Raw genomic sequence first — 26,078 nt, 5'->3', positions numbered from 1 at the left:
CAAAGTTGGTTATCCATTTATTCAGAGTAAACTTACCCTTAACCTGCTTTCAGCAATACCCTCCTGGCACTACGGCAGTGTTTCTGAGCCATGCTTGACACAAGACTTTGCATAATATGATGGCTGTTTGTATGCATTTCTAGACTACAATTGTAGATTTAATTACTTAATATAGTTATAAATGTTACATTAATATTTGAACATGCTTGTATACTGTTTTTTTTAGAACCACATACACACAGCCTAAGTGAAGAATAAATCTTTATTGCATTCCAACTGGATGCACCACAGTGATTACAACAATTAAAACCAACCAGAGAATTAAGTATTCCAGAACATAAAATGTTCATGTTTATCATTTTGTCATAAAAATAATTTACTTTATTGATTTCCAAACCTACAATTTTTAATGTAAGTTTGAGGTGAACACACATGTAAAAGGATGAGGAGCAGGACATTATTCAGCATTAATACAAAAAAAGAAAACATTTTACTATCCTACTAATTCGTTGTTCAAAAGTTAAAGACACATTGTTTGAAAGATAAACCAGATGTTGTGCAAATATACATGAGCCTACACATTTAAATGAGTGCATTTGCATATATGTTAAAGGTATATAAAGTGAAAGCATTTGTTTCATTCACTTGTGACATCTGTGGCATTGTTTGCAAATGTTTCACTCTGACACAAAGTCAGTGTGGAGTTTAAATCATGAATCATGAATCCAAATCCAACATAGGGAGTGTCAGTGAATGTAGTGTTGAATGTGTATATGTGTGTAAGTGTGTGTGTGTCAGAGATGCTGTAGAAGGACAGAGTGCCAGCCGAAACGTCCACATACACACCTACTTTCCTACATGAGCCTGAAGTGATACATGTGTCAATGTGACGATAATCGCTCCAGAGAGCAAATGGCTCATCAGAGCAGATCAGACACCAAGAGATTTCATTGAATCCAAACACACATTCAGCACCCTTTCCTTTCCTGCAGATTCCTTTATATGTCACTGATATATCAGCCTGTCCACTCCATTCAGCCTCCCAATAACAGCGTCCAGACAGACGCTCCCTACACAGGACATGAGGACGCTTATTAAATCTTTCTGGATGATCTGGGTACGGCTGATCCTCATCCACATATGTCACTTTTCTGTTCTCCTCAGACAGAATGAGCTTAGTGTTTGCTGTGTCTGGATCCATTGTGAGATCACAGAAATCTGAACACAAGAAGATTTATAATCAGATTTATAAGAACAACAATCACTGAAGGGGTGTGTGCAGACATACATTTGTGTAGCCCTGCTGTAATCCTGAACTCTCCACCGTGATCCACACTATAAAACAAACACAGTGTCACATTCTGCATGTTATACAATCAGTATCAGTAATCAGTTTTTTGGTGGGGTTTTCCTACATTAAATAGCCAAATATATTTTCTGCCCCCATCCCTAAACATGATCCCCACAGATTATTTTTATTCATAAAGGCTTCAAGAGTTCTACACGAAGATCAGAAGTACCAGCTCAACTGAGTTACATAAACTGTATGATAAGACCCAGTATTTGCATCGGGACAGGTGCTCAAACTCTGCATCAAAGCATAACAGTTAACACTTATTGCGAGGGCAATTCGAAAGCATGGAGCCACCTGCTCTGCTCTCTAGCTCTCGCAGTATTTTGATGTCAAGAAGTTTGATGCGACACACTCATCCATATTTTTATAGTCCTTTTGATTGCTATTTAATTAATAATTTGAAGTAGGAACCACTTTTTTAATATAAAAAAACAGAAAAAAATATGGAACACTGGTCAACTGTACATCTCTCTCTCATGCTTCATCAAAAACTGCAAGAACACTATAAAAGCACATCTTAAATCTTTCCCCACCAGCGTTTTTGAAAAAAGTTGCCAAGCCACCGCCAGAGTTTTTGCTGATTTTCATTAAAATGTCATGGCCCCCAGAATATTTCGTTTTATGAATATCTGAACATGCAATACATCAAAATAAAGATCAGACCCTCTACTTTCAAACAATTCTAGCCTTAAGCGTTGTTGTTGTTTTTTTTTTGTTTTTTTTAATCAGCACATTTTGAAAAAGCAACATTTTGAGCAAAAAAACTGAAAAAAAAATAGCATTTTTATCAAATACTACATCTGGATCATATTCAGTAATATTATCAAAGCAAAGATGGCGTCAGTGTTGCCAAGTCCGTGGTTTTCCCGCAGAATTGGGCTACTTTAACACTGTTGCCGTGGGTTGTTTTTCCATGTCCGCAGGTTTAAGCGACCCCAATAACGTGATATTTAGCCCCAAAAATGCAAATTTTACCAGGGGATCCCCACCAAAAATGTGTATCTTACCCCACCGAACAGGGAATCCCCCTCGAAGCGTGATTGGGCTAGTTTGGACCTAGTATTGAGTAGCAATTGTGCAGATTTTGTTGTAAAAACCTGGCAACCCTAGATTCAGTAGATTACTTCCATCAGTACCCCCAAAGCTTGCACAGGCCTTTACCACTTTCTGGATTGATATTTCACTCTGTAACATTAGGCAGGTTTCACTTATATACTAGCGTATAACTGTGAAAACCCGGAAAATTCCATGTTTGCCAGGAAAAGAGTTAATAGTAAAAGCACTTTTCATCCTTAAAAAAATAATAAATGTATAATTTAACAGCATTTTAAGATTCTCATATTTAAATATTGTAAAAATGTTCAACATACTTGAGTTTTTCCAGTGTGCAGTTTGGATGATTCAGTAAATCAGAGAGCAGCCTGACTCCTGATTCTCCTGGATGATTGTAGCTCAGATCCAGCTCTCTCAGATGTGAGGGGTTTGAATTTAGAGCTGAAGACAGGTAACAACAGCCTTCCTCTGTCACCATACAGCCAGACAATCTACAAACAGCAACAGTTCACATGGCATTAGATGTCAATCAGATATCACTTTTACACAATGACCAGTGCAATTCACAGTAGGCAGAGCTCAACTTTCTCAATTATTTTTTTCTTCTAATCTTGCACATTCTCTCTTCTATGCCTCTGTGCACTCATGCATGCCTCAGAGCTAAATCCCATTAAAGATACTTCAGTCAGCTGCTAACATATGGAGAGACAACTCCTGCATAAACACTACTGACAGTAATAAGTAATAGTCTTACTTGCTGTTTCTGATTGATGCTCTGGAAAAAACTGCTTGGAAGAATCTAGAATTTTTTTTTTAACCAATAACAAACCTTAAAGGTGCTGTATGTAGGATTGACACAGAGTGGTTGAACTAGGTATTGCAGTCCAAAATCAAAATATTGGAGAGGGTTTTTTTTCACCCGGCCCCTCCTTCGCAGACTTGATGCACATGCAGGTTGCCAAATTGACGACACCAACAGGAACGAGCGCACTTGACGATGAATGATATGAAATATGTTGTGTTTTCCGCGAGCTGGCAACCTGGGGTGCCAAAATACAATTGGGTAAACTGGCAGTGGGTGAGTTTCACAAACCAAAACAAAGATCAGCATTTCGGCCCGGAACGCAGATTTTCAAAGGAAAATAACTAACTGTAACATTGTTTTTCAGAACTTAGCATGTTTCTTAAATATCTGCAAACATATTTTGGTATTTTTATGCTTTAGTAGAGTCAAGAATATACAGCACCTTTAACTTAGGGAGATGTGAAAAGCTGACTCTACAAACTCGGTCTTCTACAGAGCTGCTTGTTCCATAATTAACGAACTTTACATGATTATTAAACTGAACTTAGCTTAAAATTTGTTTTTTTGTTTGTTTGTTTTTTTAAATTCATTATCCACTTTTTAGACCTGCAGAATTTGATTTTGTTTGCATCATTGCTGCAATATTTTCCTGTTTAACACTGTAAAACTGTTTTGACAATCTGTGTTACATGAAGCAATATGTAAATAAAGGTGGCTTGACTTGACACTGGATCTGTGGACCAGCTTTCTTCAACATTACTTGCTGCATACAGAGAAAACATTCATAATGCTGTTTATTTAAAAATGTTTCAAATGTATATAACAAACTAAGTTTAATTCATGGAAAAAATTATGGTGGCAAATTAGAGTCATAGCTCTCCAATGCAGCACAGTTGCACTTTGGGCAACCAGGGTCCTTTCACAATCCTACTCCCCTCTACACTTCACTGTACTATCAAATAAATGCAAAAGGCAAAACATACAACTTAAATTCCCCCAATTATGCCTTTTAGAGTATAATTTTTTTATGTAGTGTGTAATATAGCTGTGGACTGCAAAGTTTCAAAGATCAAATGCACAACAAATAAAGATATTATTATTATTATTAATATCCCAAAAGAAAGAATCAATTCTAAGCTTCTATAACGAGTTGTCAGTAATTTCAGACTCACTTGCACAACTTATCTATGTAGGTATGTAACAAATTAGTATAATTCCTGCCAGTTGTTTTCATTGGCTGCCCATGAACAGCATCTACTTTGACCCACCCTCCAACACTTTTGTTGTTTTTTCTTGTCAACATGTCGAGAATATGCTATTTCTGAATTGCAAAGGGGAATTCTTCACTTCCAAACAATGGAGGTTATTAAAATTACCACAGCAGTATAAATCTATGTTGCGTTTTTTTTTTTTTTTTACAAAGAAGTTAATAGCAGGACTAAAGTGACGTTTAATTTGATCAGATTAATTTTTGTTTTAAATACCTTAATATGTTCAGTTGACAGTTTGAATTCTTCAGTCCATTGGAGAGCAACCTCACTCCTAAATCTCGCAGGTCATTGTTACTCAGGTCCAGCTCCATTAGATGAGAGTTTGATGATTGTAGAGCTGAAGCCAAACTTTCACAGCACTGACCAGTGAGATTACATAAGGCAAATCTAAACAGAGCAATAAATCAGGATTTAACTCCTGTCACAACACCAAACTTTCATTCTGACACATTCTGACTGACATTTACAGTTAGCACCTTTGTCTTATGATTGGTTTAATATATTATAATAACCGACATTTGGCCAGTTGGCAAGTACAACTTTTACAAATTATAACAATGCAATGAAGTGAAAACAACACCCTTTTTAAAGAGATTTGCTGTTTCTGACATAAGCGAATAAAATAATTTTTTCCAAAGACCATATCATCATGATTAACGTTAACTGTTCTGTCATAAGCGACAAGCGCGAATCAAATAGTAGGATACAAATGGACAGATAAGGTCAGAGCACTGTGATGGCCAGCTTGTCCCTAGACACAGTTCTAATAACTTTTACCTGAGAAGATTTTGCTGCTTCATTTCGGAAGATTAATGTTTCCCTTCTTTATTCTTCATAACCTGAGAATGCAGCGACACATACCTGGGGTTAGGCCGCCTAAACGGTGCAGTGAAGTACAGTTTGAAAGGCTGTGCATTTTTACACACGCTGAGCCGCTTCAGACAGCTCACCAGTAGCACTTCAATGCACAAAACACACACAATTATGTCCAAATGCACGGTTTTGGTGAGTTACCTTGTAAACGTAGTCTTAAATGAGTTATAAAGTCTTAAATGACCATAAAGAGTTGGGAGAATATCGGAAATGTGTCAGATTGGTGTCATATGCATCAGGTTTTAAAGAGACAGCACTGATTTTAAAGTGAAACCTGCTGAAGTCTGTCATTGACTTAAATCAAAGAACAAAAAAAAAGAAAACCTTGGACTGTTCTAGTCACTGATTAACTTTTATAGCTTGAATAAAGATTAATCTGTATAGTTTATGCATATATAATATTGTTTATGTGAAGATTGTTTTAAAATCACTTAAATTAAAAGTTGTTATATATTTCAGAGCCTATTAAATGTTAAAAATAATGGCTTTCAATTATACTGTAATGTTGAATGGCTATAATTAATATGTAAAATTGAAAGAAAATGCACCAACAAGACAAATTCAAAGGAGGCCTTTGGACAAAACCTGTATGGCATAATCCATTGAAGGGAAACTTGAAAGATTTACTACAGTGTCCATTTGGTGAAACTCCATGTGCTTAGACACCTCTGATTGTTTTAAAGGGGTGATTGATTGCGATTGCAAAACGTTATTTAGTGTATAATGTTGCTGTTTGAGCATAAACAATATCTGCAAAGTTACTAAGCTGAAAGTTCAATGCAAATGGTGATATCGTCTTTTAAAATTCTGCCAGTTTAATGCCTACAAAAACGGCTGGTAGGGACTACAACGAGTTACTTCCCAGATTTGTGATGTCACAAACCCAGATAAACCCCGCCCTTGGGAAAAGGGGGCCAGGCCATGCTTCGCTGCTTTAGAGCAGAGAAAGAGAAAACTAGAGGTGCACGTAAAAATCTATTCATATATGAATCGCGATTCTGTCTTCTAAGGATTCTAATGGATTCACAAGTTTCAAAATCAATGTTCTAAAGAAGCAGTTCTCAATACTGTTCCTCACGTACCCCTGCTCTACACATGCTCTGCCTCTCTCTCTCTCTCTTTCATTCAGCTCAGTTCCAACCATGAACTGTTCCAATTATACACTTATTTTCACACAGTTAAGAGAAGCGTTAAATATGGAGTTGCCATATTGTATTAAAGCTTTAATCAAGCTAAAACTGTGTATTAAAAGCTAACATAAGGAGTAGCATTTACAAATAACAACGTATCTAAAAGTATAAGTGTCAAGATCCTGCCCTGACAGTCTTGTTTGTACTGTCTTTGTTCAATGTGTCTTTGTTTATTTTGTGCCTAAGCACATTGTTGTGTTTCTTATGTCTGCCACGTGCTCCTCTTGTCCCACCTCCTTGTTTCCCTGGGTCACGCCCCCTTGTTTAGTCCTCATTAGTCAGTTGTCACCTGTTACTCATGTCACTGTACCCTTCTTATTGTGCTCTCTTTCCTCTTATAGTTGCCGGTTCGTTTTGGCTGTATGTTTGCCTAATGTGTGTGTTTTGCAGTTTCAAGTTTTTCTAATCAAGTCTATTTTTTGCTTTTCCCTTTGGATCTTCCTGTTGAGTCCAGCTCCTTGTTACTTTTGATTTTTTATTTTTTTAAGTCTTCTGTTTTAGATCCTTTTAAGTTTTAGTTTATTTTTTCTCCTATTTGTTCAGGAGAATTTTTTTCTCTAGTCTTTTGCTAGGTTCAAGCCTCCAGTCAAGTTTTGTCTTTTTCCCTTAGCATTTATCAATAAGGGTCTACCTCTTTATTTCCTTTTTTTGGTCTTCTTCTCTAGTTTTCCTTTTTCCCTGTGTATTTTTCTCCAGTTCCAGGAGTTTGTTTTTACTCTGTTCTCCAAACAGAACTAGGACTGGTTCTACTTTTGTTTTTTATTTTTCCCTTTCTCTTATTTGTTTAGATTTTTTTTTTCTTGATTTTCTTTTCTGTTTTTTTTGGGAAGGGTTTTCTTGTTCCCTGTCTTGTTTGTGTTGTCTAACATGCTAGTTGTTTTGTCTGGTCTTGTGGTGTCTTTGTCTGTTGTGTTTCTCCCCCTCCAGCCCTGCCCAGTCATCTGTGGTTCCCTGCCCGCTGGTTCCCTCACCCTGGCAGCTGTATTGGTTCTGGGCGGGTGATCTTCAAGCTGCAGTTCTCTACTCCTTTGTGCCTTGCATGGTCATCTACATTCTACCTGGTCCTGCCATCTCCTCATCAGTAGTCCAAGCTGCTGTCACCCCATGCTGGTTCCAGTGGTCACCCTCTGCTATCCCATCATTACCTCAGTATCCCCTCCTGTTGGACTTTCACTGCATGTGCCCTTCTGTTCCCTGTCTGTCAATAAACCCTTGTACTTTGTCATTCTGCGATTGGGTCTTTCCTTCCAGTGCCTGACAATAAGACAACAACAAACAAAAAAATATAGGCCTACCATTAAAAGCCATGCTTGCACAGGTTCTACATGATCCTCTTCAGTAATATCCTCTGCTTCTCAATCAAGCTCAAACTGATAAGCGATATTAATGATGCTGTTGTTTTCAATACAACCGTAGCACATGCCGCTGAGGTGAGGGGCAGGGAGTTTAGACTCGCACTTGAGGTGGTTTAGCCAATCACAACACACTGGGCTAGCTAACCAATAAGAGCCCATCACCTATTTCAGAGAGAGGGGCTTCATAAAAGCAGGAAATGATCATCACATTTCTCAGAGAAGGGACAGAGTGTTGTGGAATAAAGGTACATTGTGTGAAAAATAATGCTTTTTTTTTTTAAATGATGCATTAACACACATTAGACTGCACCCCATAAACGCAATCAAGCCTAGAAAAAAAACAGTGAGACACCCCTTTTCTTTCTCCCTCTCCTTGTCTTTCTCTTGTTTTTTATATTGTCCATTGTTGATTTTGGCTGTGACTGTAAAAAAACTACTCGAATCAGCTTGACTGTCAGAAAGGTAATCATCATCACTACTGGTCAAATTAAAGGAGAATGAACATTCAGCACACTGTGTTCTTAAGTAGAGTCCTCTCTGCTTGTAAGGTACCAGTTTTTTCCAGGTGTAAACCCTCCCATCTTTATAATCTTTTTCGTCTCTCTTAAAAGTTCATCCTGTAATTGGTCTTCCAAGTGTTTTACATTTTCAGTGGCTTCATTATTTGCAAGTAGATTTTTTATTTCAGTGATTTCTTGTAGAACCTTTAGTCTATCTTTTTTGGATTCCTAAATCAGTAGTAACATCAGATCCATTGAACACATTCTGTAAATTCTTCATTGTTCATGCCAAAAGCAGGAAATTTTCTAATGCACAATCCCTGTGGGATGAGGCCATTTCTCCAATAATCAGAAAGAGTGATTGCATTCAATTCAAGTTTCACATCTTTTTGAATTTTTTTTCCCATTTTTTTTTACGAAAGTACAATGTAGGTCCTCCTTAAACTCATCAGATGTATCTAATGGGCTCAACATAGTCCCTTTCACAATAATGTTTTGGCAATCCTCATGAAAAAAGAATAAAATTGTCTTACTTTCCATTGTTGCACAGGGTCCTCAGATAATCCACCAATTAGTCCAAAGGAATTTCTCAGCAAAATGCAAAACAAAAGTGTCCACAGAGATGCTCCAAACAAAGGCATAACCCAATATCCTCACATTAACCGATCATAGGATACATCTTGAAGCGCTACTTGCTGACTAAAGACCCTGTGAATCAGCAAGTAGCACTTCAAGATGCCTCCTACGATCTATAAAAAATAATAACTTGAACCTCAAGTGCTAGCTCTATCTACCTATTCTTTCTCTTTTCTTATCTACTTTTTGTTCTTTTTAATTTATTATATGGTAAAAAAAAGAAAAAAAAAAACTTACATGTATTGCATTAGACTAACCTGGGGTATGTTTAAGGGTAATTAAGTGGTTAAACTCAGCTTTCGGTTCCAAAAACGGAGGTAACTCTAAGTAGCCATAGCAACTTATTCCCTGAACATAACCGGCTATAACAAGGTAATGTAAATTTTATTCTAATATATTTATTATATTTTATTCTCATCTCACACATCGTGGATCTGCTTTTTCTATAATTTATTTCTATAACAAAAATACATATGTGATATTTCTTATTATATCATTACCATCAAACAAACATTATAATTCTTATTCTCAGTGATTAAAAGATTAAACAAAAAAAATTTAAAATTGATTGCACAACCATCAATTAGGTGGCAATATGCAGTATGTAAATGACCATTGAATAAAAGAAGAAAGAAGCAGCATGGTTTCCATGGTGACTCGTCGATTCGTCGCTCTGTTGAGAATGTCTTGTGTGTTAACCGTGAACATACTCAGAGTTGACTGAACTTACACCCAGACACGTTTATAGTTCTACCATTTATAGAACCAGCATACCTCAAATAAGCTAGGTTTGGGTTAATCAATCGAGAGTTCAGGGTACATGTGACGGTAAGTTAACCTTGTTTTCTGGAATACCCCCTGGACTTGTCACAACACTTGCTGTATATATTGTTGCTGTTTTGATTACTTCTATTACTCATTTTGTAAGTTTGGATAAAAGTATCTGCTAAATGATTACATGTAAATGTAAATTCACTCTCTTTTTGTTGTAAATTTTACCACTTTTTCTGTTTTCTTTCTTTTTCCCCCATTTTTTTCTTTGTACTACATCTCCCTCAAGTCCAAGCAAACTACACTAACAAATCTTCTGCACTACATTACCCACACACCCCCAGCCAAGATCTATAAGTAGACCTCACTTTCTTCCGTTATTTCTTTTACACTGGTGAGGTGTGGGTTTTGAATGGACACCAAACCATGTCCTTTGAACCCTTTCCTTAGAATGCATAATTATTGTGATTGAATTATTTGGACAGTATGTTTGATAAATTTTTTGTATGAGTTTGATTTTTTGTAGTGGCATAAGACCATTCTGGCCATCTTTCAACACCTGCCCTGTCCACATTCCCAAAAAAAAAAAACTTTGAATACGATTAATATCAGAGATCCAACATTTTCTATTTCTGTCTTTCTGCTGCTTTTCTTTATTTCTTTTTAGGGGATACCACAATAAAATTATCTGCACAGTGGATTTGCAAAGGTTTTATGCTGGATACCCTTGTCTGAATCATTGACTATCTTATTTGGTGTATGGTTCATAGTGCACTATATATATAAAATAGTAAATAAGAGAACAAGTGACCAATTTCAGATGCAAGGAAAAGTATCTGCTAGCCATAGCTGAATCAATATAAAATTCAAACCTCAATTTGTTTAATTGACAGTGTGAACTCTTCAGTCCAACAGAGAGCAGCTTCACTCCTGAATCCTGCAGGTCATTGTTACTCAGGTCCAGCACTCTCAGATCGGATCTTGAAGACTGAAGAGCTGAAGACAAACTTCCACAGCACTGATCAGAGAGATGACATCCAACAAGTCTATAACAGAGGGTAACAAAATGAATACCTCTTAGAATAGTATATAAGCCGGCACCTAACATAAAATAGCTAGTTTATGGCTGATCTATCTCGGAAACACTTGTTTTTGTTTTTTTGTTTGTTTTTGATTTTCCTTTTCCTAATGGTAACCAAATGTGTGCAAATTGTGAACCATGTCATTTTACAACGAAATGGCACTTTTTTAAGTCATTCTTGTCCAGGTTGAGGCATTAACCCTCTGAAGTCAATTCACGCGTATACGTGTTGAGGCATCTTCTCCTGATAATCCATATGAAAACAACACAATGTCCGTCTTTCACGTCTCCCTTCATTATATCTAATGCGTACACGGCCATGCGCTGAATGCGCTATTGACATTATAATGTTCCACGTGAAGCTTGCGGCGTTTAAACGCCCATACCACTGAAAACAAAGCAGCGATACTGTTCTTCAAGTTTTTTTTTTATTTTACTGTTTGCTTCGCGCTGAGAGGAATAAGACATAATTCACCCCAAGAAGATGCGCTGAGGATTACCTCAGGATTTGAGTTTTGGATTTCCTCAGAAAAAAGAATGAAGTGCGATCATAAACATGAGTAAGTCTTATATATATATACTTGTATTAGTTTTCACATAACATGTACACATTTTACTATTTAGACTTTTTCCAAACTATAATTCCTGACTAAATGTATAATCAAGTGAAACATTATGAAGTTTCATTCACATCATCTAAATGTTCTACTTTAACACTAGTATCAGTGACCATCACAATAATGTTAATAATGCAGTTTATCATTTAGTTTATTTGAGAGCACATAAACAATATACACTTTGGAAATGCTAGTTATGTGATGTTCATTTATATATCTCAACATTACACAATACTAGTAAATACCAGTTTGCCAAAGAAGTAATATTGTGAAATATTTTTAATATTTAAAATAACTGCTTTCTATTTTAATATATTTTAAAATTTTATTTATGTCTGTGATCAAAGCTAAATTTTCAGCATCATTACTCCAGTCTTACTCCAAGTGTAGCAATATACACTATACCATTCAAAAGCTTGGAGTCAGTATATGTAGAAATTTAAACTTTTATTTAGCACACATGATGATAAATAAAAATGATCAATGCGATAAATGTTACAAACAATGCTGTTCTTTCAATTTATCAAAAAAACCTGAAAAAAATATTCTCAGTTCTTTTCAACATTAATAATAATAATAATAACAATAAATGTTTTTTATTTTAGTAGAAAATCAGAATATTAGAAGGATTTCTGAAGGATCGTGTGACTGGAGTAATGATGCTAAAAATTCAGCTTTATAAGTAAGCTTTGATTGTTCCTAATAAACTGTTTAACTGCACTTGCAAATGAATCTCAAATTATTTTGTGGAATAATTAAATATATTCTAAATAAACTACAAACATAAAAATATATATATTTATTTTGTCCTCACATTCTTTCTTGTAACTCTTCCCTCTCAGTCACACACCTGACTGAAAGGCTCATTATGCAGCTCATTATGCAGGCCTTTGTCTTCTCAGGTGTGAATCACACAAATATTCATGATAGTTGACGCCTACTCGCATATGCCCTTTTGGAACAAAAAGTGTCTTAGAAAATTTAAATCAATCTATTGTTTTCTGTGAGTGAGTAAACAAGATGATTTTCACATCATTTTGAAGCAAAAATTCTAGGCTTCATGCTTGTGAAGAAATGTTCTGTATGTGTTTTATGACCTTATTTCAGTGACTTTAAAATTTTAGTTTTTCACTAACCACGCATAAACGTTGTTTTCTCAAAAACACAATCTATACATACATGCTATTTACATATTATTGTAGCCAAGTTTGTACTGAATACAGTGTTTTCAGACTTTATCCATGTATATGTTTATAAGCAACTGAAAAAAGCACAAAACTCAGGCCATGTCAAAATTTCTCCAGGCCCCCAAAACCCCCTTAGACCTGAGAGGGTTAAGATAAAATAACATTGTGTTTTGAATTATAAAATAAACAATGCTTTTGCAGAACATATAAATAATGTGTACATGAGGGAAAAAAGCTTTTTAATTTGTATTTATTTATTGATATTTTTGTCATTTTTGTCAATCATGCTATATGTTGGAGCACTGCCCACAAGGCTATCAGCTCCAACAGCATTTTAACATGATCTGTCCACTTTAGCAATACACAGAGATTGAACAGATTAAAGATATCAAGAAGAGGTGGTGACATAAATAAAAGCAGGGGTGTGGACTCGAGTCACATGACTCGAGACTTGACTCGGACTCGAGTCCCAAATTTGATGACTTGCGACTCAACTCTACATAATTAAAGAAGACTTGAGACTCGACTTAGACTTTGACAGCATTGACTTGGACTTTAGCCCTGTGACTCGGAAAGACTTTATGATCAGATCAGAGTCATTATTACTCTAGACGGGTCCCTGCAGCATGTTTGTGCTTGACTTGCAAAAAGCCAGAGACTGCGTTCAGGGAGCGCTGGATAAACAGTATATGCTAGTATAAATTAATGGAGTAATAGCATAACTTACGAGTCAACAAAAGAACCGGGAATAAGAAAAAAAATGACGATGATTCGTCTATAGTTATTTCCACTCATGAAAAGCGCTGCCCTGCCCGTTTGATCACCGCCTAGCAGACACACAGAGCGGGAATGAGAAACAAGAAGATGATGCTCGCCTCATCATCACCATGACCACTCAATTTTTAACGTTATAATTATTGTTAACTTCTTTTGTTTGTTTGACGCTGGGGTTATTCATGAGTTATTTGTCCGAATCCGACTTGACCATTGGTGTTTACCAACTCCATGTGCTTTAATTTTCATTTTTATTTGTAATAAACACCTCTCTAAGACCTTTTTTTGTCAGATCTCCACTGTTTTTGTCCAATCAGTTACATATTTTAAATTGCATGTGCATTTATTTTATTTAAACCTCAATTAAGTTTAAAGTTAATCCATAATTGAGATTTAAATCTGAGTTTAAAGTTATTGTGTTTAAGGTTTTGGTTTAACAGGATTAAGGTTATGGCTTTAATTTAGGTTCAGGATGATTGTTTTTGGTTTAAATGTGATTATTTTTATTTGTTTAAAGTTTGGTGCAACAGAACTATTAGATAAAACTTGATTTATCTAGATTTAAAATTAATCATTACAAACCATTTAGCTAAAATTTGAAGAAAAAAAATAAAATGCACATTTGGCATAATTTCTGAAGTGGGTAAGCAGCAATATGCCTGGTGATCATTTAAAATATAATTTGTTTCTTTCACAAAATGAGCATTGAATATACAACTATAAAATACTCAGTTTTTTTCCCCTCTTGACCAGGAACTTGTGTCACTTTCATTTCTTTCGGGATACATGAAAGAATTCACGTGTTGTAAATCAGTCTGTAGGCCTATAGCGCACATAGCCCCTGAATTTAGCAATCAACTACGCATATTATAAACGTAACATTTAACAAACAACATTTTTTTCTATAAAATGATTTTGTCTTTCTTACTTTTAGTTAAAACATTTTTGAATGACTGTCTTCATGAGTTTGTCTACATCTATATTGCATGTTTCCTCTCACTTGTGAAGTATGGTAGCTGTTATTTCTTCTAATTCTTTCAAAGCAGTTTTTTCTCTGTTTCTGCTTACATTTTTTTAAATCTGTTTCATTGAGGTTCCAAATAATGGCTTACTGGCTTAGATATAACACCTAGAAGCATATATTCTTATGCACACATGCATATAAGTATGTTGCAGCTATATTTCTATGAAATTCTGTTGTCTTAGATATTCCTTTACTAATAAAATAGTTTTTTTTCACTGCTTGTTCTATTTTGGGGCAATCCCTAAATTGAACTCAAGTAGTTTTACAAGGGCTCCCAACTCTAATTGAACTATGTCAAACATATTCTACCTGCCTTCCTGATATAAATTACTATACATTTGATATGGTAATTAATTCTAAGACACTTATTTGGGCAAAGAGCACTAATGACTTGTTTAGGACTTAAAGCTAAAAGTTGAGGACTTGCAACTCGACTTGGACTTGTCTCTCTTGACTCAGGACTTGACTCAAGAATTGAAAGCAAAGACACAAGATTTACTTGTGACTTGCAAAACAACGACTTGGTCACACCTTTGAATAAAAGCTATCTATACATATACACTTCAAACTTTCTCTGAAACAAATTGAATTAGTACATTGTAATTAAACGTTTAATCTATTAGTCATTATAATCTGTTAAAACATTTTTTACTGGTGAACTGTTCTGAACTAGTTAAACTCAAAAACACCTTAGATTTGGCTAGATTATGAAATGATGTCACACATGAATGATCTTTGCTTTTTACTGGAATACATCAGGGCCTTAAGTGATGCGAGACCCAAAACTCACTACATAATTTAGTGTCTTTTTTGGTGATCACTACATAGTCTGTATTCATGGTTCTGTTTCTATTTTTAATGGAATATATATTTTTTTGTTTTTTAAATACCTTATTATGTTCAGTTGGCACTGTGAACTCTTCAGTCCAGCAGAGAGCAAATTCACTCCTGAATCCTGCAGGTCATTGTTACTCAAGTCAAGATCCCTCAGATGGGAGTTTGATGATCGCAGAGCTGAAGACAAAGTTTCACACTGCTGATCAGTGAGGCAACATCCAGCAAGTCTATAATACAGGATGACATAGTGTAATGAGGAGGAGAAGAATAGTTAAGACATGCTTTCAGTATTCAGTGCACAACAGTGTATATTTCCAAAGACTATAGAATATCCAAGACGTGTCACTCATTTAATTCTGAATGGGGAAAAATGCAATGCTCAATAATCCCGCTCAATTGCAGGAAGCCCCGCTTTTGAATGAAAGAGCCAATCGCTAATCAGTAACGTCAGCATGTCACTGCAGCTGACGTTAGAAGACCCAGTTGCTATAGAAACAGTCAGCGTTCTGAGACATGCGCACTGGCTGAATTTAGCCTGAATAATAAGCATTCTATAACTCTATTTGAGCATAACATTTATGACACAGTTGTTGTCAGATTTCTTTGGTGATTTCAAATATGAAATTTAATCAAGGTTAGTGAACATTTTGGAGAATTTTATGTTTCCCCATTCAAACAGAAAAGAGTTGCACTTGCATGCCCAAGAGGCATTTCAAAAATGGCTGTCAAGTAGCATGAATTGTCCTAAAGGGACTTTGATAAGGCAAGAATTATATTTCTGTCCGTGGTTGGTGCTTTTTAGAGCTCAGGTCAAAAGTTTGGAAACATTACTATTTTTAATGTTTTTGAAAGAAGTTTCTCTGCTCATCAAGCCTGCATTTATTTGATCAAAAATACAGAAAAAAAATGTAATATTGTCATATATTATTACAATTTAAAATAATTGTTTTTAAATTTATTGTACTTTAAATTATCATTTATTTCTGTGATGCAAAGCTGAATTTTTAGGATCATTATCACATGATCCTTTAGAAATCATTCTAATATGATGATTCATTATCAAAGTTGGAAACAGTTCTGCTGCTTAATATTTTTTCAGAACATGTGATACTTTTTGATACTTTGACGAATAAAAAGTAAAAAAAAAAAAAAAAAAAAAAGAAGAAGCTATGTTTTTAAAATATAAATATTTTGTAATAACAATATACACTACTGGTCAGTAATTTGGGGTCAGTAATTTTTTTTGTTCTTTCTTTTTTTTAAATAAAATCAATACTTTTATTCAGCAAGGATGTGTTAAATTGATAAAAAGTGATAGTAAAGAAAATATATTATTAGAATATATATTATTAGAATTTTTTTTTTTTTTTTTGAATAAATGCAGTTCTTTTTAACCTTTTATTCCTCAAATATATTAGACAGCAGAACTGTTTCCAACACTCATAATAAATCAGAATATTAGAATGATTTCTAAATGATCATGTGATAGACTGGATGTTACATGTGACACTGAAGGCTGGAGTAATGATGCTGAAAATTCAGCTTTGCATCACAGGAATAAATTATTTTTTTTTTAAGTATATTCAAATAGAAAACTATTATTTTAAGTTGTAATAATATTTCACAATATTAATGTTTTTTTTTCTGTATTTTTGATCAAATAAATGCAGGCTTGATGAGCAGAAGAGACTTCTTTCAAAAACATTAAAAATAGTAATGTTTCCAAACTTTTGACCTGTACTGTATATATATATATATATATTTTTTTTACCAGTGAGTGAAATTTCCACATCTGGCAGTACTGTGAAAGCCCCTTTCCTTGTTTTGTGTAGTAGGGCTAGGATGAGCACTAGGCTAGGCACACACATAGGAGAGTCCATCACTGTAGCAACGAAGGAGATGTTAAATACATGGAAATTTGAGAGTAAAGTCCATGTCATTTTAAGAGACAATGCTAGTGGCATTATAAAAGCAAATGTCCTAGTTTGGAATCCTTTACGCATACCCTTTAATTTACTGTGAACGAGGGAAAGCTATCACAGTAAGGGATGCACTGGCTATCAGCAGAAACAATCTGGGTCACTTCAAGCACTCACCACTTGCCTATAGGCATGAGCCAGTATGAGAGTTTGCCGGTATGATAACCTTAAGCAAAAATATCACGGTATTGTTGTTACAGCTCTGAAATGTGTTATTTTTAAATGACTGGGTAAAAAAAAAAAAAAAAAAGTTTTTTTCCCGCTGGACACAATATATTTTGTTTTTGAGCAACATACAGAATATTAAAACAGAACAGTAAAACAGTAGAATTACTTTATTTTTTCTTTGATTTGTTTCCTAAAAAGAAAAAATATAAAGACTGACATCTTTATTTAATCTAAATCTGTAATTACAGTTATTTAATTTTAGTTATATAATTCATACAGATATAATTTATATCATTTCATATAATTAAGTTATATAATAACAATCATTCGCATAATTTGATTTAATAATAACCCAACTTGAAGCAAAAACAGAATGTTCTGACAAGCTTTGTGAAATTACACTACATGCCTGAGTGAAACAAACAGCAGAAGCTCTGAATGAGATGCATATTCACTCTCTGACAGCAGGAGGCGCCTCTGGAACACCAGATACAGACTAGATACAGTGTTTCCTATTTGTTAAAGTTACTGTTAAATTGAGCTTTATGTAATTTTAAGTACTTTTAAGTTGCAAAGAATATCTGCAGTGACATTTTTGCAAAGCATGTTTGCAAAAAAAGAACATTGAAGAGCATCGCAGTTCTAGCCCAGTTTGAGAAGCTGACAGGAAAGGTAAGCTCTTTATCTGCCTCTTCATAGGATGTCATGACATTGTAAGTGTCCTTAAACGCTTTCTTACATAAGAAAACAAGGCGAGAGATGAGGGAATTAAAAGCATAAAAGACAGTTGAAATTCTACTGGATCCTAGATATAAAGATAGGTAGGCCTATGTGGGGTCTTAGTTAAATTTATTTAATATGATATATGTGTGTGTGTGTGTGTATGAGAGAGAGAGAGAGAGAGAGTGAGAGTGTGTGTGTGTGGTGTGTGTGTGTGTGAGAGTGGAATATATGTGTGTGTGTGTGTGTATGAGAGAGAGAGAGAGAGAGAGTGGCACACAAATCCCACACCTGTCAGTGTGTGTGTGTGTGTGTGTGTGTGTGTGTGGGGAATTTAATACAATAATTTGAGCATCAAAGATATTCAATATTAGAAAAGTAGCCAAAATACACTTAAGTACTGTAACTAATTACATTTACTCAAGTACATTACACCACTGTACTTACAGAGCTTTTCTGCAGTTGATCACAGCTGGTATCAGTCTTAATCTGCTCTCATCTGATGTTCTGTATTTCATTAGATCAAACTCATCCAGCACCTCCTCTGACATCTGAAGTGTGTAGGCGATCACTGAGCAGTGAGCAGGAGAGAACTGCAAGCATTTATTGTGAACCTGAATCTCTCTGTACAGAGTCTGATCTTTCGTTTCCAGCAGACAGAGGAACAGACTCGTGGATTTGTTGGCTGAAAGATGTTCATATCCCTTGATTTTATCTTTTATGTACAAAGGAATTCCCTTGATGGTATTTAAGCTGCTCTCTGTGTATGACAGTAGTTCATTTAAAAGTTCTAGATTGGACTCCAGTGAGATGCCCAGCAGGAACCTCAGAAAAAGATCCAGGTGTCCATTTTCAGTCTGAAGGGTTTTATCAATTGCTGATATTAGTAGCTCACACAAAGAGTTTCTTAAAGCTGTGTACCTTCGTCTCTTAGATCTACACAACTCATGATTGTCACCCAGAAAACACTGCAATGGCTCCCTGTTTTTCATCAGATGGGAGTAAAGCACATAGAAAGCAGCTAGAAACTCCTGAAAGCTCAGATGTATGAAACTGTAGACCTTTCTTCGATGAATTACAGATTCCTCCTTAAAGAGCTCAGTGCAAATCCCAAAATACACAGAGGTGTCAGTCCCATCTATGCCGCTCTCTTTCAGGTCCTCCTCATAGAATATGACATTACCCTTCATCAGCTGATTGAAAGCCAGTTCAGCAAGTTTCAGAATCATTTCTCTGTTGGACTGCAGAAGTTTCTCTGGATCTGTCTCTGTATACTTCTGATTCCTCATGTTTATCTGAATCAGCAGGAAGTGGATGTACATTTCAGTCAGAGTTTGAGGGATTTCTGCACTCACATCTTCTTTCAGGAGCTTTTGAAGAACAATGGATGAGATCCAGCTGAAGACAGGTATTTGGCACATGATGTGGAGGCTTCTTGCTCTTCTGATGTGTGAGATGATTCTGCTGGCTTGATTCTCATCATTGATTCTCTTCCTGAAGTATTCCTCCTTCTGAGGCTCATCAAATCCCTGAATTTCTGTCACACGGTGGATGTATTTAGAAGGGATGTGATGGGCTGCTGCTGGTCTGGAGGTGATCCAGATGAGAGCAGAGGGAAGCAGCTCTCCTTTCATCAGGTTTGACATCAACACACCCACTAATGAAGCCTCAGTCACATCAGAAACTTTCTCATTGTCTAAAAACAACAGATTCATTCTGCTTTCATCCAGACCATCAAAGATGAACAAAATTTTACACTCCTCGTAAATCTTGGAGCCAAGATCTTGAAGTTCAGGATTAAAGTCCAGCAGAAGCCTGTGAAGACTGTACTGATGATCTCGAATCAAGTTCAGCTCTCGAAAAGGAAGGACAAACATGAAATCTACATCCTGATTGGATTTTCCCTCAGCCCAGTCCAGAATGAACTTCTTCACAGAGATGGTTTTTCCAATTCCAGCGATGCCTTTAGTAAGAACAGTCTTTATTTTGTCTTTCGTCCCACATGCTGGTTCAGTAGAGGATTTAAAGATATCATTACAGTAGATTGTGTTCTGTAGATGTGTTCTTGTGTTCAATAGGTTTGTTCTGGTTGTTTTCTCCATGTGTAAAACCTCATGTTCTTCATTCATCCCTCCACTCTCTCCGTCTATGATGTAGAGTGTGCAGATGCTGTTCAGGAGGGTTTGATTCTTTTGTAGTTTGATTACCTCAAATAATCTCTCATACTTGTTCTTCATGCTGACTTTGTGTTGGTCTTTCACTCTCTGTAGACCATCATTTACTAGTCGGTGAGAATCCTGCAGTTCTGCAGACTGATCATTTCTATACACACAGCAGAAACAAGAAGAACAACACAAAGAAAGTAAAGATGTGTGTGTCATTCTTAATACAGCTGAGACACAATAAACAGCTTAAAAACGGACAGACTTTTTTAATGCAGAAACTCTTGCAGATCTGTTAGAGAAATCTTTATTCTTCAAATGTAAATCCTTTGAGTCACACTATCAAAATTGTAGTAAATAAGTTAATAATCAGGAAATTTTAGTTTTGTGGGACAGTTTTGGATGAACTAGTCCTTTAATAAGGAACTTATAATTTATTAAACATTAATATCATTTGTAGATGATTAAAGTAAGAAGTCATATGTTTCTGTAATTGATGAAATAAATCACTAGTAAATGATTAATAAGTAATTACATGATATATGATATATTATTATACCAATATATTTTATATTAAATTTTTACTTCCTCCAGAGCAGAAAAAACATGTTTTCTATATAACAGTACATTAGCATAAGGTTTCAAGGGTCAATATTCTGTATTTGTTTGCTTATCCAATTTTTAAGCCAAAGATAGGCCCAGCAGTTTATTGATTGTATTGCAAAATGACTTAATGTAAACGTAAAACACCCTCTACATGAATGAAAATTGGTAAAACAGGAAGCTTCTCTCAGAAGCTAAACAATGAAATTCTATTTCAACATTTCCAATTTATGTTTTATTACTAAAACAACAAAAAGCATGTATAATCATAAACCCAGACTTTTTAAATGGCACAGAAGTTGCATAAGTGTTATTATGTTATTATTATTTTATACCCACCATCACAATCGTTACAGTCAAGATGTATGTATTTATTGCCGTTTATCACAGACCATTTGCCTGCAGATTAGCAGCAGATGGCACAAACTCTTTGAGAGGAATACTGCACTGGAGATTGCTAAACTCAGATTTGCCAGGGTTTATTTTCAGTAAAGACACTGGGCCTCATTTACGAAATGAACATACGACAGAAAATTGGGCATATGGTCCTTTCAATGCAAAACTTTGAATTTATCAATATGTACATGAGTGGTGGCTACGATCAAATCTCACGTCTGGTCTCAGCTCGTGTACGCAAGTTTTTAAGTTACCTTAACTTGCGCGCAAGATAGGAAACCTGGTGGAGAATTGTAGAACAACAGCATTTTGTTTATTTAGGTTATTTTCCTGACCGTCAACCAAAGCTCATTAGTCGATCACTGACTAGTAAGATTAGAATGTCTTTTGTTTTTATTTCAGGGCTTTAGCTTTATATGCGCGAATAGCAGCGTAAACAACAGACCATGAGGATTCACACATTGTCGCATCACACACCTGCATCTCTTCTGTAAACGGAGAAAAACAGAAATTAAGTTTATAAAAGGAATAAAATAAATAAGACCACACAAAATATATATTAGGCTATAATATAATTAACAGATTATCAAAAGGAAAAAAACTGTGCAACTAGTATAGGATACGCTCGTTTTTGTGATATTATTTTCTTTATATCTGTTGTGGCGATCTGCCTCCCCACAATTATCATCGTCACCCCGTCCCTTAATCGCCGCTCTTCACCAGGCTCCCGACAGGAGTGGATGTGTGAGAGAGGAGGGGCGCTGGAAGAGCCATGGCTGGCAGCGTGTGATGAGGCACACCTGACGCAAATGGAGCCTCATCACCACTGCTCTTTAAATGCCGTGCGCGCCTCTCCTCGGGAGACTGGTCTCTTCCCTGTGCATGCACCCTGGTGTCCTCGTGGGTCCAGGAAGGGTGCGTAGAGGGACTCGCGGTCCGGACAAGAACCGCACCTGTTACACAGTGTCGGGCCAGGATGCCGGGCCGTCTAGTCCCTTCAAGCGCCGCGACCAGCGAGATGGATGCAACCGCTGGAAGAAGCCGCCGCCCCTCGTGCCCCGGACCGAAGAGGGGAGCGCGTGCGGCAGCAGGACTCCGCCCCTTACCTGGACCCTAAATATGCATGCTAATAAGCAACTAGTTCAGAGACCCTAAAATAGTGTTACCCTACTTATTTTTCATTTTGGTTCTGTTCTGAATACTGTTAAATGTAAAATATTTGTTGTAGAGTAAGGGGAAATAGGCTGGAATACTGGAAATAAATTTACATTAATATAAATTACATAAATTAATGTAGCCTAATTGTTTGCAATTACAAGGTTAATGGGCGTTTTTGGAGTAAGATCAATTTCTATTTCATGAATTTACTTCATGGCTGGGTTTCGTTTCTCCGTGTCGTAAACTCTAGGGGCCAGGCTTCTAAACCGGGGTGTTTTTAGGGGCGTGATATTCAAATGACGATTGTTTTCTGCCACCAAATTTATCAACGATGAGATTGGTGGCATACTAATGTTTCATGAATTACATGTGAACTCTGTCGTGAGTTGATTTGTATAGAAATTACATAAATCGTTAGATTAATAAATGAGGCCCAGTGTGTGTACATGTTTTTCAGGTTGAGAACATTAAGCATAACAGTAGGAAGAATATTTCCATATTGTGAGGCATGCAGGGAACACATGTTGCCTTGCTGCTGAAGAAAGCTTTCAAGTTGGGAATAAGTACACAAACACATTAGTTAGCATGCTGAGCTAACTTAGCCGCTAATGTAGCTTATTCTTATGTATTGTGTCCCGGAAATTCAAGTGCACACTTTACTAAAAAACTTAGCATAGCTTTGCATGAAGATTTGCAGAAGTTGAGAAATTTTAAGCAATTTGTTTGCAGTTGATATGAACAGCGCACCAATGGACGTTCAGATGGAACTGACAGACCTGCAATGTAACAACACTCTGAAGGCAAAGTTATATTTAATTTGAGCTATTTGATGCTTAAAGCTGCAGTCCAAAAGTTCTTCTCATTTTTTCACACTTTATATTGCTAATGTTAAATTTTTCAAATATTTCAGATGTCTACACTTTCATTGGCATAAATCTGTGGAAAATTAAATTGACTGGACATGATTTGGACACACACACTTGTCTTAGGGATGTTCAATATTTATGGCTTATTACAACAATTGTTTTCACAATATGTGAGCTGACATTATCGAGTGGTCACTCACTTTGCAAAAACATGCCTTGAGAGTCCAAAACATTGACTGTGTGATGAAGCCTATGAAATGCACCTATAATTGTAGTTGTGTGTGTTTTTGGTTTTAATATTTATAATCTATGACAGAGTTAACTAAAACCACACAAGCAGTGGTATTACGAAAAATAAAGAATCATCTACAAATGTACATTATTGGTCATTAAATTAATAGTTTTTAACAGTTGTAAATGTAATAAAATAAATTAACATAATTATAAAGTGACACCAACTCGCTATCACTGACATTTAAAACTTATAATTCTGTTTCTTGTCTCCAGTACTGGTTATTCTCTCACCTGGGGTTACATGTCGCTGTTTCAGCACTGAATGTAAGGGCTTGTGTTAAGGAAGCATCTCTCTTCATAGAGACACGGTTGGATTCTGGAGATGCTGCTGTCTGGTTCTGATATTGAACAACATCCTCCTCTGCTTTCTCCTCACAGAGATTCATTTCGGAGACAGTGATCTTCTGGGTCGCTATGATAATTTAAATTCTGCAAGAAAAAAAGGCAACAGTTTGCATGATTTTTTTGAATTTGTCATTTCATTGTAACAACTACCTATTTTGATTAGGTGACTCAAAGAATATTTTTTTAGGTCTTATGAAAAAAATATAAAATGTTATTATTATTATTTTATTAGTATTACTATTATTACTTTCAAACAATACAGATTACTTTAATTTAATTTCAGTGTTCAGTGCTGAAGAATTGTTCTAATAATGCTTTTTTCATATTGGGGGGTTGGGGATGTCATGAAATGATTTTTTTTTTTTTTTTTTCAATACAATCATCAGCACTGATAAATACAACAGAAGAAATATGCAATTGAAACAAACAATGCTTTATCTAGACTATGGATAAATATAGACTACAGATTTATAATAGACTATGAAGTAAGTCTATCTAACAAGCAGTATTCAGGTAAGAAATAGTACAGAAATTAAATAAAACAATCAAATGGAATGAATGGCATGAATTTTAAGTAACCAGAAGCGACATGTACTTAACTGCAAACTTCGGTGAAATGTGTATAATTTAATGTAGCATATCCTCTTGACGCGCATTGCTTACCTTATTAATGTAACATGTTGACATTATATTTTTTGAAAGGTCTGAAGGGTTTAGCGTCAATATCTGGGCTCTGTTTTATGTTAGTATGCCCCAGTAACAGTAATATAATTTGTGTCGCGAATGCAAATATGGAAGCATGCAAAATCGAAACTGGACTTCATACCTCTACCATAAAAAGTGATCGCGAGATTAATCCAATCCGTTGCATTTGAGTAAACGTCTAAAAAATGTGTTCAGTGAAAAAACGTCCAGCTGCATTTTTTTTCCTCAACAGTGTTAAATCCAAGATATATTGATAGGCCTACATTATCCATTGTTTACATCAGATTTCGCCTAGCTCCTTCTCAAGAAATTAAGCACCGTGTATGTTGTAAACCTTTGATCTTAGAAACAAAACGACACTGCCTCCACAGCTATGTTTACAGAGAAGGGTAACTTTATTCCTAATATCCGATCAGTGCTGTCGGATTTTGTGACGTCTTGGCAAACACATCCATCATTTTCTCCCTACACAGCCAGCCACTGACTATGTGGCACAGTTTTCTCAGACAAAACATTTAGATAATGTAAAGACGATTCCAATATGTAAGTTTGTCTTTCGCGTATGGACATATAAGCATTTGATTATTAGAACAGATGTTTGGAGCATTCACCAGTGAGCTGTTGCGTGACTCACCTATCACTCAATATTGATGTTGTATTATTTCCGCATTTCCTGCTCGTTTGAGATGCGCCTCGCCTTAAAAGTTAAGAGAGTAGGCTTCAGTGGAGAGACAGCACGCGCAGCGCCACTTCAGGTGGCATCCCCAGAAGCCACGGATTTCCTCTAGCAGCTGCCACTAGTTGTATGGAGCGAATTTTGTGCCAATATTCATCAAACAAATCCAGCGTATTGTAAATAAACAAAATCTGCTTTGCAAGTAAAAACTCAACTTTCAAACAAACGCAAAGTGATTTGCAAATGCAAAACTCTACTTGAGAGAAAATGTAGAGGTATGGACAAATATATGTAGTGTGCGTTACAACTGTGAGACTCATTTGTGAGGAAACTTGGCTTGATTTTCTCACAAATGCATGCAGGCAGATATTCCCACATGCGTTTAAAGCAGATTTTCTCACAAATGCAATTGAGCAACTATATTTTCCAAAAACAGCAGATGGCGCTGTCCGTCAATTTATGTTAGTCCCCTGAGACCTGAAACACCTGTTTACCTTTTCAAGGAATACAGCAGACCAACATGAGTTGGGAACAGGTGAGTTTCTGTCTTACTGTATAATTAACCATTTAGATGTTTTCACAAAGCGACCCTACTAGTGTCAGTGAAATTCACAAACAGGGCTGTAAAGTTGGTAACATCATTGATTAGTTCAAAAATCAGTCGTGACATGGCTAAAC

At 35.8% G+C, this 26,078-nt stretch overlaps 1 protein-coding gene across 4 annotated transcripts; it reads right to left on the bottom strand.

The window, feature by feature from the left end:
- Window positions 1–243: 243 nt before the first annotated feature.
- Window positions 244–25,523, bottom strand: LOC109062629 (NACHT, LRR and PYD domains-containing protein 12-like). Of its 4 annotated transcripts, none has more exons than XM_042722442.1 (9): window positions 25,336–25,523; window positions 23,906–24,103; window positions 18,643–20,517; window positions 15,382–15,555; window positions 10,681–10,854; window positions 4,697–4,870; window positions 2,725–2,898; window positions 1,289–1,335; window positions 244–1,218 (listed from the first exon to the last, which is right to left on the bottom strand). In XM_042722442.1, the coding sequence occupies exons 2-9, from the start codon at window positions 24,058–24,060 to the stop codon at window positions 638–640; spliced, it is 3,354 nt and encodes a 1,117-aa protein (XP_042578376.1). In that variant the 5' UTR covers window positions 24,061–24,103; window positions 25,336–25,523; the 3' UTR covers window positions 244–637. The 4 variants fall into 4 exon arrangements, with proteins under 4 accessions (XP_042578376.1, XP_042578375.1, XP_042578378.1 ...); XM_042722441.1 differs by having other exon boundaries at window positions 25,359–25,523; XM_042722444.1 differs by having other exon boundaries at window positions 23,906–24,086; window positions 25,359–25,523.
- Between the last annotated feature and the right edge of the window lie 555 nt (window positions 25,524–26,078).

This window comes from Cyprinus carpio, chromosome B4 (genome assembly GCF_018340385.1).
Source record: "Cyprinus carpio isolate SPL01 chromosome B4, ASM1834038v1, whole genome shotgun sequence".
Lineage (NCBI taxonomy): Eukaryota > Metazoa > Chordata > Actinopteri > Cypriniformes > Cyprinidae > Cyprinus > Cyprinus carpio.
Note: the sequence above shows the minus strand (reverse complement) of the source record. Positions and strands in the feature narration are given on the sequence as shown.